This window comes from Hemicordylus capensis, chromosome 2 (assembly GCF_027244095.1).
Source record: "Hemicordylus capensis ecotype Gifberg chromosome 2, rHemCap1.1.pri, whole genome shotgun sequence".
NCBI classification, from domain to species: Eukaryota; Metazoa; Chordata; class Lepidosauria; order Squamata; family Cordylidae; genus Hemicordylus; species Hemicordylus capensis.
This window is the reverse complement of record NC_069658.1, coordinates 149,763,537-149,776,729: the sequence shown is the minus strand read 5'-3', so window position 1 is coordinate 149,776,729 and position 13,193 is coordinate 149,763,537. Positions and strand designations below refer to the sequence as shown.

General features: G+C 40.6%; 1 protein-coding gene across 2 annotated transcripts in view; it reads right to left on the bottom strand.

Annotated features, from left to right (window-relative positions):
• The window catches only part of TNKS (tankyrase), a 150,075-nt gene that overhangs the window by 34,394 nt on the left and 102,488 nt on the right, over positions 1-13,193 (bottom strand). For both annotated transcript variants that reach the window (XM_053303344.1, XM_053303345.1), the window contains exons 12-15: positions 11,873-12,044; positions 8,098-8,177; positions 4,956-5,101; positions 3,497-3,662 (exon numbers count right to left, since the gene is read on the bottom strand). In XM_053303344.1, the coding sequence (XP_053159319.1) occupies positions 3,497-3,662; positions 4,956-5,101; positions 8,098-8,177; positions 11,873-12,044 (564 nt within the window). The remainder of the gene's footprint in view (positions 1-3,496; positions 3,663-4,955; positions 5,102-8,097; positions 8,178-11,872; positions 12,045-13,193) is intronic.

Here is a 13,193-nt window from a genome sequence, read left to right as displayed (position 1 = left end):
GCCATCCCAAGTCTTTGGGAAGGACTCGATGTCTGAATAAAACAAACCAGTCAATAACACCTGTCTGACTGTGTAAATAAATAATAATAATACTAATAATAAATAATAATTATTATTATCAGAGCCAACACTTCATAGAGGAGGGCTGCACAACTTTGGCTCGCCAGCTGTTGGACAACTCCTCTCATCCCTACTGGCCAATCCCTGACTACTGGCCAACAGTCAGGGATGAGGGGAGTTGTTGTCCAACAGCTAGATGGTCAAAGTTGTGCAGCCCTGTCATAGAGTAACCTTCATATATCCTGGGGTGCTACATTAGTCTTGCTATCCGGAATAGTGAACATAGCAATGGAAGATGTATATGTGTCCCTGAGGTTAGTTTTAAACTCTTCTTTTTAAAGCATGAAAATGGATTTAAGACTTGATAAATGCAGGTACTGCACAAAAATGAGTTAAGCCAAACTGGTTATAGGGAAATTGACAAATAGACAGATGTCTTATTTAATCTTAATGCTGCAAAAGCTACATGGCAACAGTCTAGGAAGCATCCAGCGCATTCAGAATGGGGCAATTGTTAAAGCATACCAGCTTTCCTAAACAATAAATTAAAAAATAATCAGACACAGCAATTTTCAGAATTGGCAAACAAACATGAGTTTATTTGGTCTGAAGTATTATATAGACATCTGTAATTTGCAAAATGAAAAACAAAAATATAGCCAATGTTTATTAATATTCTCTAAAAGGCTTTCCAAGAAAGAAGAGAAAGCTGACAGATGGCTAGCAGTTAGACTGGCAAAAAAGAAAGGTTATTCCTTCTGCCCAACCAAAATCTAAAACTGTACTGAACACCTAATATAACAGATTCATAATATGAATAGAACAGGAAGAACACACAAAGAAATGAACAGATATTACATACACAGACTCAGTTGTATTTAATAATAGATGCTATTATTTAATATTAAATACAATTAATTGTATTTAATAATACAACTAAGGACTGGGCTTAGTTTAAAATATCCCATACAGTTAAGATGAGAGCGATTTAAATCCAAGATTAGCACAATCTATTCTACCATTATGTCTTAAAGTCCAGCTTTAGGTTCAAATGCTACTACTAAACCACCAACTTTCTCTCCTCAGTATTTCCTGTTACAAACACACATCCCTACATAACCAAACTGTCCTTTGCTGTAAGGCCTTTACTTCTAAGCATTTTATCACAGCAGAAATCAAGGTAATATCCCTTACATACAATACTCAAATAGCAAGATTCCTCTTGCCTGAAATGCCTGCAAAGTATCTAGATCTGCTTTCTCCTGCTTAATCCATTTCATTTTCCACCTTATGATTAAGCAGCTCATTAACATGAATTGGCCTTGCTGCAGCTCTAGTCACACCTTGCTACATGCACCCACTCACACTCCCCTCCACACTAGAAGCAGCATTAAATGAGGTGGGGATCAGATTAGGATTGGGTGATGTGTGCCCAGATGCACATTTGAATCAGCTGCACACTGGTATCTCCCCTTCCTGATCAAGCTATCTTAATTAAATCTATTGTCACACAAATAATTACATTAAAAAAGAAAAAAATGGAGGGGAGGAACCCTTCAATTTTGATTGTTCCTTCCTTAATGTTATCATCAATTCCCCTCAACTGGACCTAGTAATAAAAGCAGATTCTGCTATTTCCATGTTCTTTTCTCAAGGCATTTCCTTTTTAAGAAGCAAATTGGCTTGTGGCTACAGATGTTCTCCAGAACAGAAATTTTGATACCATGGCAACTGGTGAGAAGCCCAAGAAAAAGATTACTCAGTGTCAGCCACAAGTCAGATTACAAGTGAGAAGCAAAAAGCTTCTCTTGTTCTGTGCTATTTTCACAGCAGTTCAGAACTGGATATGGACAGCTATAGGTATCACTGATTATTGGGGGATACTAATGCTCCCATTAAAGCCAAACTTTCCTTTTAAAACAGCCCCAGAACAGATGAGGTTCACAGTCGGCTTTCAACCTCTTCCACAGGCGGAGTGGTAGCAGAAAGATGCAAGACCAATTCACATGGTCAGCAATCTGGGAATATTCATATGTATGGTGGAGGGAGTCAGTGCATGAGTGGGTACATGCGCACATGCATACACGCACACCTCTCCAAATAGAGGAACAGAACAAGGAAGGGCTATTACCTCCACTCCTCATCTGTAAGCTTCCAAGGAGCATCTGGCTGATCAGTGTTGAGAACAGGACACTCGACTAGATGAAACATTGTTCCCATCTTTTTATATTCATTTTTACAATGTAATATTTGACAACAAATATAGGGCCTCCCTTCTGTATCCATTCTCAAGGGTTTGAGCAGGCCTGTGGCAGTTTTCTTCATTCTTCATAAATGACTGCTGGTTTTCATTCTAATTGAAATTGCTAACATTGGAATTTGGTATTTTACAGCTTTTACATCGGCGTGTTCAGAACCCACACATGCTCATTTGAACACTATGGTCAGAGTAGTGACAGTACATTTTCCCAAAGAGGAGCAAGTTTTGTCTCACTGCTGACTTCCCTGCACAGTTTAACCCCAGAGTCAAATGTATGCAAAGCCAGAAACTTACCTTCACAATGGTGGCAATGTGAAGCAGCAATTATATGACCTTTGTCATACTACGACAGTGTGTGACACTATGATAGTTGAAACACTATGATAGTTTAAAAGGGGCAGGAGGTGGGGGGGAGAAACATCCCTAAGTTGTAGCAGCAGCCACGGCTGTCATTGCATAGGTACAAATGCTAACTCTGGACATTCACCTCCCTTGCTCTTCACATCCCAAACAGATATCTTTGACAATTTACTCCAACGGTTTCCACTAACATTCAATGTATCAGAAACCAACACAGTGCAGAGTTCAGACTGTTTCAAGTTTCCATTGCACATTGTACATGAATGCTATTAAGTAATTTGCAAAGGAACTGTCACTTCAGAGAGATACTATCAGTCTGAAGAGGAAGCGTACATGCTAGAATTTGAGCCGCTTACAAATACTAATCCCTTTATTATTTATATTAATGAGAGTGGCTGACTTCTAGACAAAGTTACTCAATAGTACTACTCAGGAAGTCATTTAAAGGACGACTTATTTTCAACAGGACTCTTCAGGAGTAATTTAGTCTGGATGTCAGCCAGTGTTAGCTAATACTGGCATATTTCCCATAGGTGGGAAAGGTTGGGGATGAGGCCATAGCTCACTGGCAGAGCAGCTGTTTGGAATACAGAAGGTCCCAAGTTCAATCCCCAGCATCTCCTTGTGGGGCTGAGAAAAATGCCTGCCTGAAGCCCTCGAGAACTTCTGCCAGACAGAACCGATCATATTGAGCTAGACAAACCAATGGTCAGATTAGCAGATGGTGGCTTCCTATGCTCCTACAGATCCAGCTAGACAAAGACAATTTGATGGAAGAAAATCCAAATCTCTAAAGAAATAAGTTAAATTACATACTTTTAGAAGAAGTTTGCAGATTTCATATTTTCCCTTTGCTGCTGCTTCATGTAGTGGTGTAAATTTCCAGAGATCCGCAACATTGACAGAAGCCCCGTGTCTCACCAATAATTCTGCTACTTCATAGTGTCCATATGAACAGGCATTATGCAGGGGTACTAAACCACTAGTCAAACAGAGAGGTATGTCAGTGAGTTTGAGAGAGAGAGAGAGAGAGAGAGAGAGAGAACCTAAGTCAATCAGTGTCTGGATGGGTGCCCACCTGGGAGCCTCATATAAATTGTCTGGAACTCTATGCTTTGCATTCCATGAAGAAAGGTGGAGCAAAAATGATATAAATAAAGGAAACATTGTAGTTTCTTTATTATTAGAGAGATGGTACAAGTCAGAGGGGACATGAACTGCCTCTTCTTGCCTTTGCTGGGGTCACATTTGGCCTCCTCTTCCTCAGACATAGACAGGCCGCTCTATGACACAGAGTAACTTGTCAGTGTCTGAGGAAGAGGAGACCCAATGTTGTGCCTTGTGACACAGACACAACCATGCAGTTGCTGCAGCCATGGCCATCCTGGTTGGTAAAGCCAGCCAGGAGTAGTTCAGGAGTAGTTTCTCCACTTTGGGAAGAAAACATCAATTCTGCTTAATCGCAAAAGTGAGCAATCCCAGCCTTTTCAAAGAAGGTAGCAATCAGTCCCCCAGCAGCAGTATCACTTAATCACTCCAACTACTGACTTGTTCCTCATCTCTTGTTTTTGGAGAAGGTGCCACAATTGCAGTACAGCTCCAGCCATTCCTAGCATTTGTTATTCATAACAGAAGGGCTTGGTCATAGGACTGAGACTACCTTAGTATCCCTGGAGGACACTCTTGACTGGAAGTCAACACAGCAAGAGACATAATCCTACAACCTTGCATTAGTTTGCTGGTCGAATGACCGTAACAAAGATTTGATTTGATTTTGTATTAGTCTCTTTTGTTGAAATTGCCTTTGCTGTTGAACAGCTTACTAAGTATGGCAAAATAGGTAGCAGCAGCATCTTAAACTGGCTCCTAGAGGATTGCTCCTCAACAGTTAGGAAGCTGTGCTGAAGGAACCTACTTCACCATCCTTTACTTCATCATGTATGTGAAGTCACTGGGAGAAAATCTTCTAGAGCTTTGGAGTCAAGTGTCATCTGTATGCTGACAACATCTATTCTCTCTCACGCCATGCTGCCCCCCACCCCTACCCCATGGGATCCAGAAGCAGCAATCTTAGTAACCATCTGGCAGTAGTAATTAAATTGGATAGCAAGTTTAAATTGAATCTAGAGTTTGCCTCTGTTGGCTGCAAGAACTGCAGCATGTAAGAAGGACCTCTGGAGTACAGCCATACAACTGAAGAGCATGAATGGAGAGCACAGAAGCAAAAGGTCTGAAGAATTAGAAAAAGGAAGCCATTCAATTCACAAATACCTACCCTTTATCCTTTGCATGCACATCTGCTCCATGGTGAAGTAAGTATTCCACTACTGATACTCTGTTATAACCTGCAGCGAAATGCAGTGGGGTTGAATGACGCCCTTCCAAATCTCTGCAGTTCACATTCTGGGGGCTACAAAGTTGCTGAGAAGAAAAGTAAAAAGGTACATAATGAGAAGGCAGAGGACCTCTCTTGTCTTCAAGCAGTCACTTCCTACACAAAGTGTAAAATGAGACGAGGATGTTCCATGGCCATCGATGCTCCCATTTTTGGCTTTCTTCCATGCTCTGCCTTATGAAGGCAAATTCTTGATTTTTTCATTTAAAATCACAAGATGACCTTCTTGCAGTGAAAAAAAGCCAGTTAAAAAAGGAGGTTTGAAGTTAGAGAAAAAGGCTAAAAAAAAAAAGTGTGTGCCATGTGAAACACAGACAGGCACTTCCATGAAGGATACTCAAAACTTGAGTTAGTGGCTCTTTTAAAACTTTATGCAGTTGAGAAGATTCAGACAATGAAATGGGATCAGGAAGCCTATGTTTCAATCCTAGTCCTGACAATTTGCTGAACGATCTTGTGCATGCACCATCTTCCCTTAACTGTTCTGTACAAACAGCCAAAGTCATTTTATCACGATAATATCTACAGCCTGTGTCAGCACACACAAGAACTTCAGCTCAAACATCTCCCAAAGAATTCAGATAAATCAGACCTGTTGAGCTACAATTAATAAATGTTATTTAATATGTGTCACCTCAGCACGTGTGGTTCTGATGTGTGGTCTCTGCGTGTGCACTAATCAATCACTGTGATGCACAGAGATCTCACAGAAAAACAAGGTTTTAATAGTAAAAGTAAAATCTTTTAAAAACCTTTAAAAAACCTTTACTTTTTAAAAGTAAAACCTGATTCTCCCCACACACCCCGGGGTGGGGGGGAGGGTTCAATGTAAGTCATAATACAGCACCAAAACAGAAAATTCCTATGTGCTGAATTTCATTCATACACCAACATCTATTTTTGACCTCCCATTAAAACAAACAAAACAAACAAACAAAAAAACCCCTTAATCTAGCATACACTTTCTAATCATATCTCCAGAGTTTTGTGCAAGAGAACTATTTGCAACCAGCAGCCATATCAATGACATTTAAACATGAACAGAGCTATATGGGGATGACTGTGGACAATAATTACACTAGAGCAGATACTGCAGGGACACAAGATGTGAATGATTTGATTCCCTTAGTGAACAGGAGAGTTTATTCAACCAGAGCAGAAGCTGTGGATCAGCCACAGAGCCAGTCAAACGGCGGCCTGGGTCCAGCCCCACTCGGCGGCCCCCTCCACAAACACCATACGCATGACGTCACGTGCACAGGGGCGTAGCTCAGGCTCCAGGAGCCCCGAGCAAATTCTCCACTCCCACCCGGACTACCGCGAGCCCGAGAAAACTCTCCATGTATTATTTCAGTCAGCGCCAGCTGCCCAATAGGACGTTTTCCCCTTTCTCTCCCTGAGGGAAAAAGGAAAACATCCTATCAGGCAGCCGGTGCTGCCTGAAATGACGAGCTGAGAGCTCGCTTGGACTCTCGGCAACCTGGGCAATGCCACTGTGCGTGTGACATCACGCACAAATGGGGTGTGGCCTGGGCTGCCGAGAGGGCGAGCGAGCTCTCAGCTCATTTCAGGCAGCACTGGCTGCCTGATAAGACGTTTCCCCATTTCTCTCCCTCCAGAGAGGGAGAGAAAGGGAAAAACGTCCTATTGGGCAGCCGGCGCTGCCTGAAATAACCAACAGAGAGTTCGCCCAGGCTCTTGGCAGCCTGGGCGTGGGAGCCTGAGCCACGGGGCTTCAGCGGCCCTTTTCATTGGCGGCCCAGGTTCTTTGAACCCACTGGCACAAAGGTGGCTACGCCCCTGCTGTAGATGATTCATACTTCCAATTAGGTGGGAGTAATCGCTTGGTCTTGTAGAAAAGAGGAGTAACAGGGAACTTGTGTCGAAACACTTATGCCCCTTAACGCCAGGTTCTGCCTGTCACACTGCTCCGAGTGGCAGGAAGACAGTCAATTTAACCCTCCAAACACTTGAACATGAGATTATAGAAGAATACAGAAACATATAAAACTTTCCCCCCTAACTTGCACCAATTCATATTTGCTGCATTCTTCTACAGTAAAAGGGCAAATTGTTCTATAATGTTTCAACAGCCATTCCTCTATTTTTTGTGTAGTTTAAGCCAAAGCTTTCACTAAAAGGGCACAGGGTCATTTAGACCCTAATCACAGCGAATGGGGATAAAATGAAACACAGCACAAAAAATAGTTGTGTCTAGACTCCAACATGATAAAGTATCCAACAGGATAGAGTAGCTTAAAACCACAATATTACTTGATGCAATAGTTAAGGAGATGTTCACCATTTAGTACTGTTTTATTTACACTTCTTTAAGAGACTTTGAGTTGAAAGTAACACCCACATCTCAGGGGTGAGTGGGATCCCATTAGAATTAACTTTGTGCATCATCATGAGACCACAGCTATCATCCCTGTGTGCTTGAAGTCTTTACTATACAGAACAATCTTTAATACAATTTCATACGTTTTTACATTAAATGAGAACCATTGTCAAATGTTTTAAATTGACTTAATTGGAGATCATCCTGGAGAGAATCTATCTATGTGGTCACTAAGAGTCAACAGCGACTTGACGGCACTTAATCAATCAAGTTCTAATATTAAAGTAATTACCCGCCCCCAAGAACAGAAGGCTTAAATAATGTTCCTGACATAACTGGTTCCAACTTCCCCTATGCTATAGACCACATAATCCGCTGTTAACTATACTCTATTTACATCCATTCTACAGTGTATCCTAAATAATGTTATAAACATATTGTTTATAACATTGTTAAAGGACAGGCTACATCACTTATAGAAAGATTGTCTCCAAAGCAGAATACTCAAGTACCAATCAGTAAGTTGCTTACAGGGCTACAACAGCACTTCTAGACCCACCAATTCTAAAGCAATCAAATGGACATGCACCCCACCCAGCTGCCACCTTGCTGCAATTGCAAATGCCCCCCAAGTGGGAAAAACACACAGAGAGACTACTGCTGTTATTTGTTCTAACTTACCTTCACAGTTTCCAAATCTCCTGCTTTAGAGGCTTCCAACAGTCTATAATCCACATCGGATGTGTGTACAGGGGTACTCTCTGCATGACAGACAAGAAACGTATAAGCATCTTGGGTTTACAGAAGCAGTTAGTAAATGTTGAAGTTGGGGGGAAATATAGTTATCCATTTATCATAAAGATAGGACAGTATAAACCCCTACCATTGATGTAGCATAATGACTGACTGAGCTCCTGAAACAAGAAAATTCCCAGGTCAAATCTCACCTTAGCTACGAGCCTGTTTAGGTGGTCTCAAGCAAATCACTATCAGCCTAAGCCCCACTCGCCCCGCCCCACCCCCAGTTCAACTATATAGAGATAATACTACTGTCCAGTGTTCCCTCTAAGGCATGCGCACATGTGCACCCACACAAGTTTTTTGATGTCCGCTCAGTTCAATTTAGATCCCACTCACGCTGAATCAAGAAGGCCCCATTCTGAATGCAGATGAGCATGCACTGCCTTGATACTGCTGTCCAGAACAAAACTCATTCCGCAGATGAAAAAAATTAGAGAGAACACTGCTACTGTCCTACCTTAAAGAACTGTTGTAAGGATATATTTATATGCCAGTAACGTCCACGCTGACTGGCAGGCAACAGTCTGCTATCCAGACCTAGCCAATGATACAAGGGACTGAACCTGGAATCTTCTGTACACATTCCACTACAAAGCCATGGCCCCCTCAAGCCAGAGATAGTGAAGTACTTTATAAGGTTTAAAGCATTAAGCATTGTTGTATCTGATTACTTTAAGACAAATACACTAAATTACTGTTAGGAAATAATTAGAAGCCCACTAAAATCACAACTTTCTGTTCTGCTTATGAGCTATCCCCTTCACTAGCCTTGGCTGTTCCATTGGACTGGAGTATTACTATTTCTAGTTACAGCATGAAATCAGTTATGAAACTGCTATTAAAACTGAATTGGATACAGGCATTCCTGCTAGCTTTTCACACTGTAGCTCAAGAGATGTAAATATAAATAAGTGATGGGAAGAGCTAAGTAGAACTGTCCTGCACTTATTTACATATGCACAAGTTTAATCCTAGTCTTCACATCTAGATTCCAAAACACTGACTTAGGGAAATACTGTCTCTATTTGCCAAATTCACCCAAACAGTCTAATAGTGGCTTCCAAACCCACAGAAGAAGCCCATCTAGCTCAGTTGGAACTTCGTGAATCCAACGATCTAATCCCATATCATAATCTTAAATACTATTTATTTATAATTTAAATAGAAATATAAATAGCATACTAACAAGGTAGCAGCTTTCTCGTATATGATTTACATGTGCAAACATACATTCCTAATCATTATCATCACCTCTACAAGTGACAACAACAAACTTTGTTAGCTACCCTATGACAATGTTTTTGAGGAATGTTTAATGTCTATTGAACTTTTGTTCAATAGATTGTCTTATTTAACTATTTTAACAATCTTATGCCATTCTTTTGTATATTGTTATGACCCATGATCACAAGAACAAAACACTACTACTACATTTATATCCTTCTCATATAGGGGCCCCACAGTGGTCCTATGACTAATCAAGCCCACACTTGCTTAGTTTCAGCAATGCTGCAACAGCAGATATTTCTAGAACATTCACTGGTCTCTTCCCAATAGGACAATATGTTAAGTAGCAAACTGGAGAGTGGCACTACAGCAGGAAGCAAAGGAGGCTGTAGGAAGCTACAGCCTCAAATTCTAAGCTTATCTCGTTGCTTGTGAGTGAAAGATCAAGGAGATGAAAACAATAAATTTGTGCAGAAAGAAACCTAAGACCTCCACCATCATTTGACTGTAGTCTGCTCTGCCCGCCTCCCTTCTGTCACAAGCTGCCTCACAAAAATGAAAGTACAGGAACTCTTTCATTCACCTAACATACTAATTAAAACAGGACTAAAAATCTAAAAGTGTTTTGTGAGATTTGCTTTGAAATGTATTCAAGAAGAGACTCAAAACATAGGAAGCAGGAAGCTTAAACTGAGTCAAACCATTGGTCCATCTAGCTCAGTACTGTCTACTGACTGGCAGCAAATTTCCAGGGTTTTCAGATGGGGTTTTCCCCCAGCTCTACTAGGAAATGCCAGGGATTGAACATGGGATCTTTCATGTGCGAAAACAAGTGCTCCACCACTGAACAACAGCCTCATCCTTAAATACATGAGGTGGACAGTAACAATTATACTTACTAAACAGAAGACAGAGGAGTATCATTTAAATGACAATATTCAACATTTACTGACAAACAGCTATGAGGTCATCAGGAAGTTATCTGCTTATGGTTGTGATCTCATAGCTACTACCTTAAAATTGGTAAGGCAATTGCTCAAGCATGTCAACAAATGCACTAGCGAGTTATTTGCAGAGGAACTATACATTCAATTGAGTTTCAATCTTAATTTAAAAACAAACAAACACTAGTAGCGTCAAAACATTCAAGATAGCTTTTAAAACAATAAAACCTGTTAAAATTTTAAGATTAAGAAAGTTTAAAATAGAAAGCAAAGAACCAAAGAGAGAGATCAATTTCTGCCAGCCGTTGGCACCAAAGAAAACACAAGCCTATACCAACTATGCAGCAATAAAAGGTGTCTTTATAGCCAGTTTCATGAACTATTCATTCTTGACATCACATTTAAGGCGCACGCGCGCGCACACACACACACAAAATGCCTTCAAATATTTAATTGCCTCTACCATAAAATATTAATTTCATGGACTTTAGTTTTTTTAATAAGAGGTTTCAATTGCATGAATTTCAATTCATGTTGCAAGGCTTCTGCTCTGGTCACCGAAAACAAGAATTTCTCATTTTGCATTCCCTTACCATCTGGCTCTTGAAATATTCCAACCATATGTCTGGTTAGACCAGGTGATTTGAGTTTCAAGAGTCCCCACTGCTTTTCTGCACCAAAACCAGCTCTCAAAATATTCACCCAGTTGGCTTAATTTACTGAAGAGAGCCCAATTTGACATTTGCCTACGACAAGCAAGTACAGGAATCAAAATAAATCCAACAAACTAAATTTCATTTCTAAATTTAAACTAAATAAATCCAATAAACTAAATGTCTTTTGGATGGGGTGCGGTGGACAGTGAGATATATCAAGCATGTTGAGAGAATTACATAAAAAATTTCACAGTGCTGAGCCAACACAACTTGCCTCATTTTGTGTGTGTTTTCATGGAAACAGAAAAGTCTTGTTTTTAGTGCCCACTGAAAAACACTGGGTAACATCCAGGCTAAGTTAGTCATGACTAACTTGTCTCACTAATTTCAATGGTGCCTACCCATGACTAACGAGTCTGGATGATAGTGAATGTTCTTGGTGTCATTTTTGCTCTTGCTCCCCTCTGCCTCACTATTTATCCACACTATTGTTTAATCTGGTTGGCTGTGGATCTCTATGTCTATGGTGGTCAACAGCCAATAAGATTAAATGGCAGTGTGGGCAAAAGAGGAGGAGAAAAATAAAGGTGTTGCAAAACAGCAGTGTCAGGAGGAAGGGTGCCAAACTGCATCAGAACAATGTAGATGTTTAGCAAGGTGAGTGCTCTTTTCCTTTTCTTAGTCATTTATTCAGCTGGGGCCACCATGCTAATTTTGCAACTTGTATCAAAGCTAGCAAATGTTCAGGGCAACCGTATATTTCATACAAACACAACTTTGCTGGGAGTCATGATTACACACGACACTATGGATTGAAAGAACACCCACCATTCAGTATCTGCTGCACTGCTTCATTGCCCATCTGGGCGGCTGTGAACCCTTGTAAGGAGATGATCGAGGGATCAGACCCATAATTCAGGAGGAGACGGCAAGTCTGCAGGTGACCTGCCAAAGCAGCCCTGTGCAAAGCTGTCTGTCCAAGTGTGTCTAGTGCATTCATCTGTGAAAAATAAATGTGTATATGGTAATACAGACCATTTACAAAGCTTTCCCACTGCACATCTACCTCATCTCCCAACCTTTGTGTGGAAGGAACTGAGTTAAATGAGGTTTTACAGCATGCTAATTTCATTGTGCCTCCTGCTGTGCTGAAACATTAACACCACAGGATAATATAAGATCAATTAAGTTCTTCTACTTATTACTCTGAAGGCACATTAATTTCACATGAACTAGGCAATTAACCGAAATTGTCACCAAGGTAAAAATGGAACTTCCAGAAATTCTTCGTCTTACAGTTAAATACAGATTTGTCAATTCTATTGGAAAATTAATCACACTCCAGTTACTCTCTAGCAAATGAAGACAGGCATATAAACAAAAACTTATTAGGAGAAAACAGGCAACAGGTCAGGTGTAAATAAACTGAAGAATGCTATAAATAAAATGGCTCTGCTGTACTCAAAGATGACAGATCTCAAAAATTGCCAAACAGTATCTTTTAAAAAAATCTGAAGAGGTCCAAACTTCTTCAGAGCCAATTTACAGGAGAAATGCCTGTAAGCAAGAAACTAGATTAGAACTGCCCTAAATTTGATTGCCTTATTGCTTTCAACGAAATGTACGAATAAGGCAGCAGCAGTACAATATGCAAAATGTAAACAGAGGTGATATGGCACAGGAACACAGCATCAAGATGTGAACAGATATTTCCAGAAAGTTGCATGGAGACACAATGCAAGCCAACCTGAACACCAGGAGCTTTTCCAAATGGTGCTTGAGTGCAGCTTCACTATACTTTGGGTTTGGGGTGTGTGGGGGTGGGGTGGATACGAGGGAACCATTTTACAGCGACGTCTGTATTAGAGACGTGCAAAACATTTCAACTTTTAAACAATTTGATATCAAAACAGGTAAGGCCATTTCAAGTGTCCTGAGCTCAAAACACATCCGTTAAATAAAGGACCTGTTTTGAGCTCAGAACAAAACCCTGTTTTGATTTGAAACGTTTCAATGTTTCAAGCACCATTTTGGGGGCCTGTTTCCCCCTTTCTGATTGGTTTTCTGGCACTGGCTTCCAATCTCTTTGCTTCCTGGTTGGCTTGTTATCATACAAATCAAGTGTTTCTAATGGGCAACTGTGCCCCCA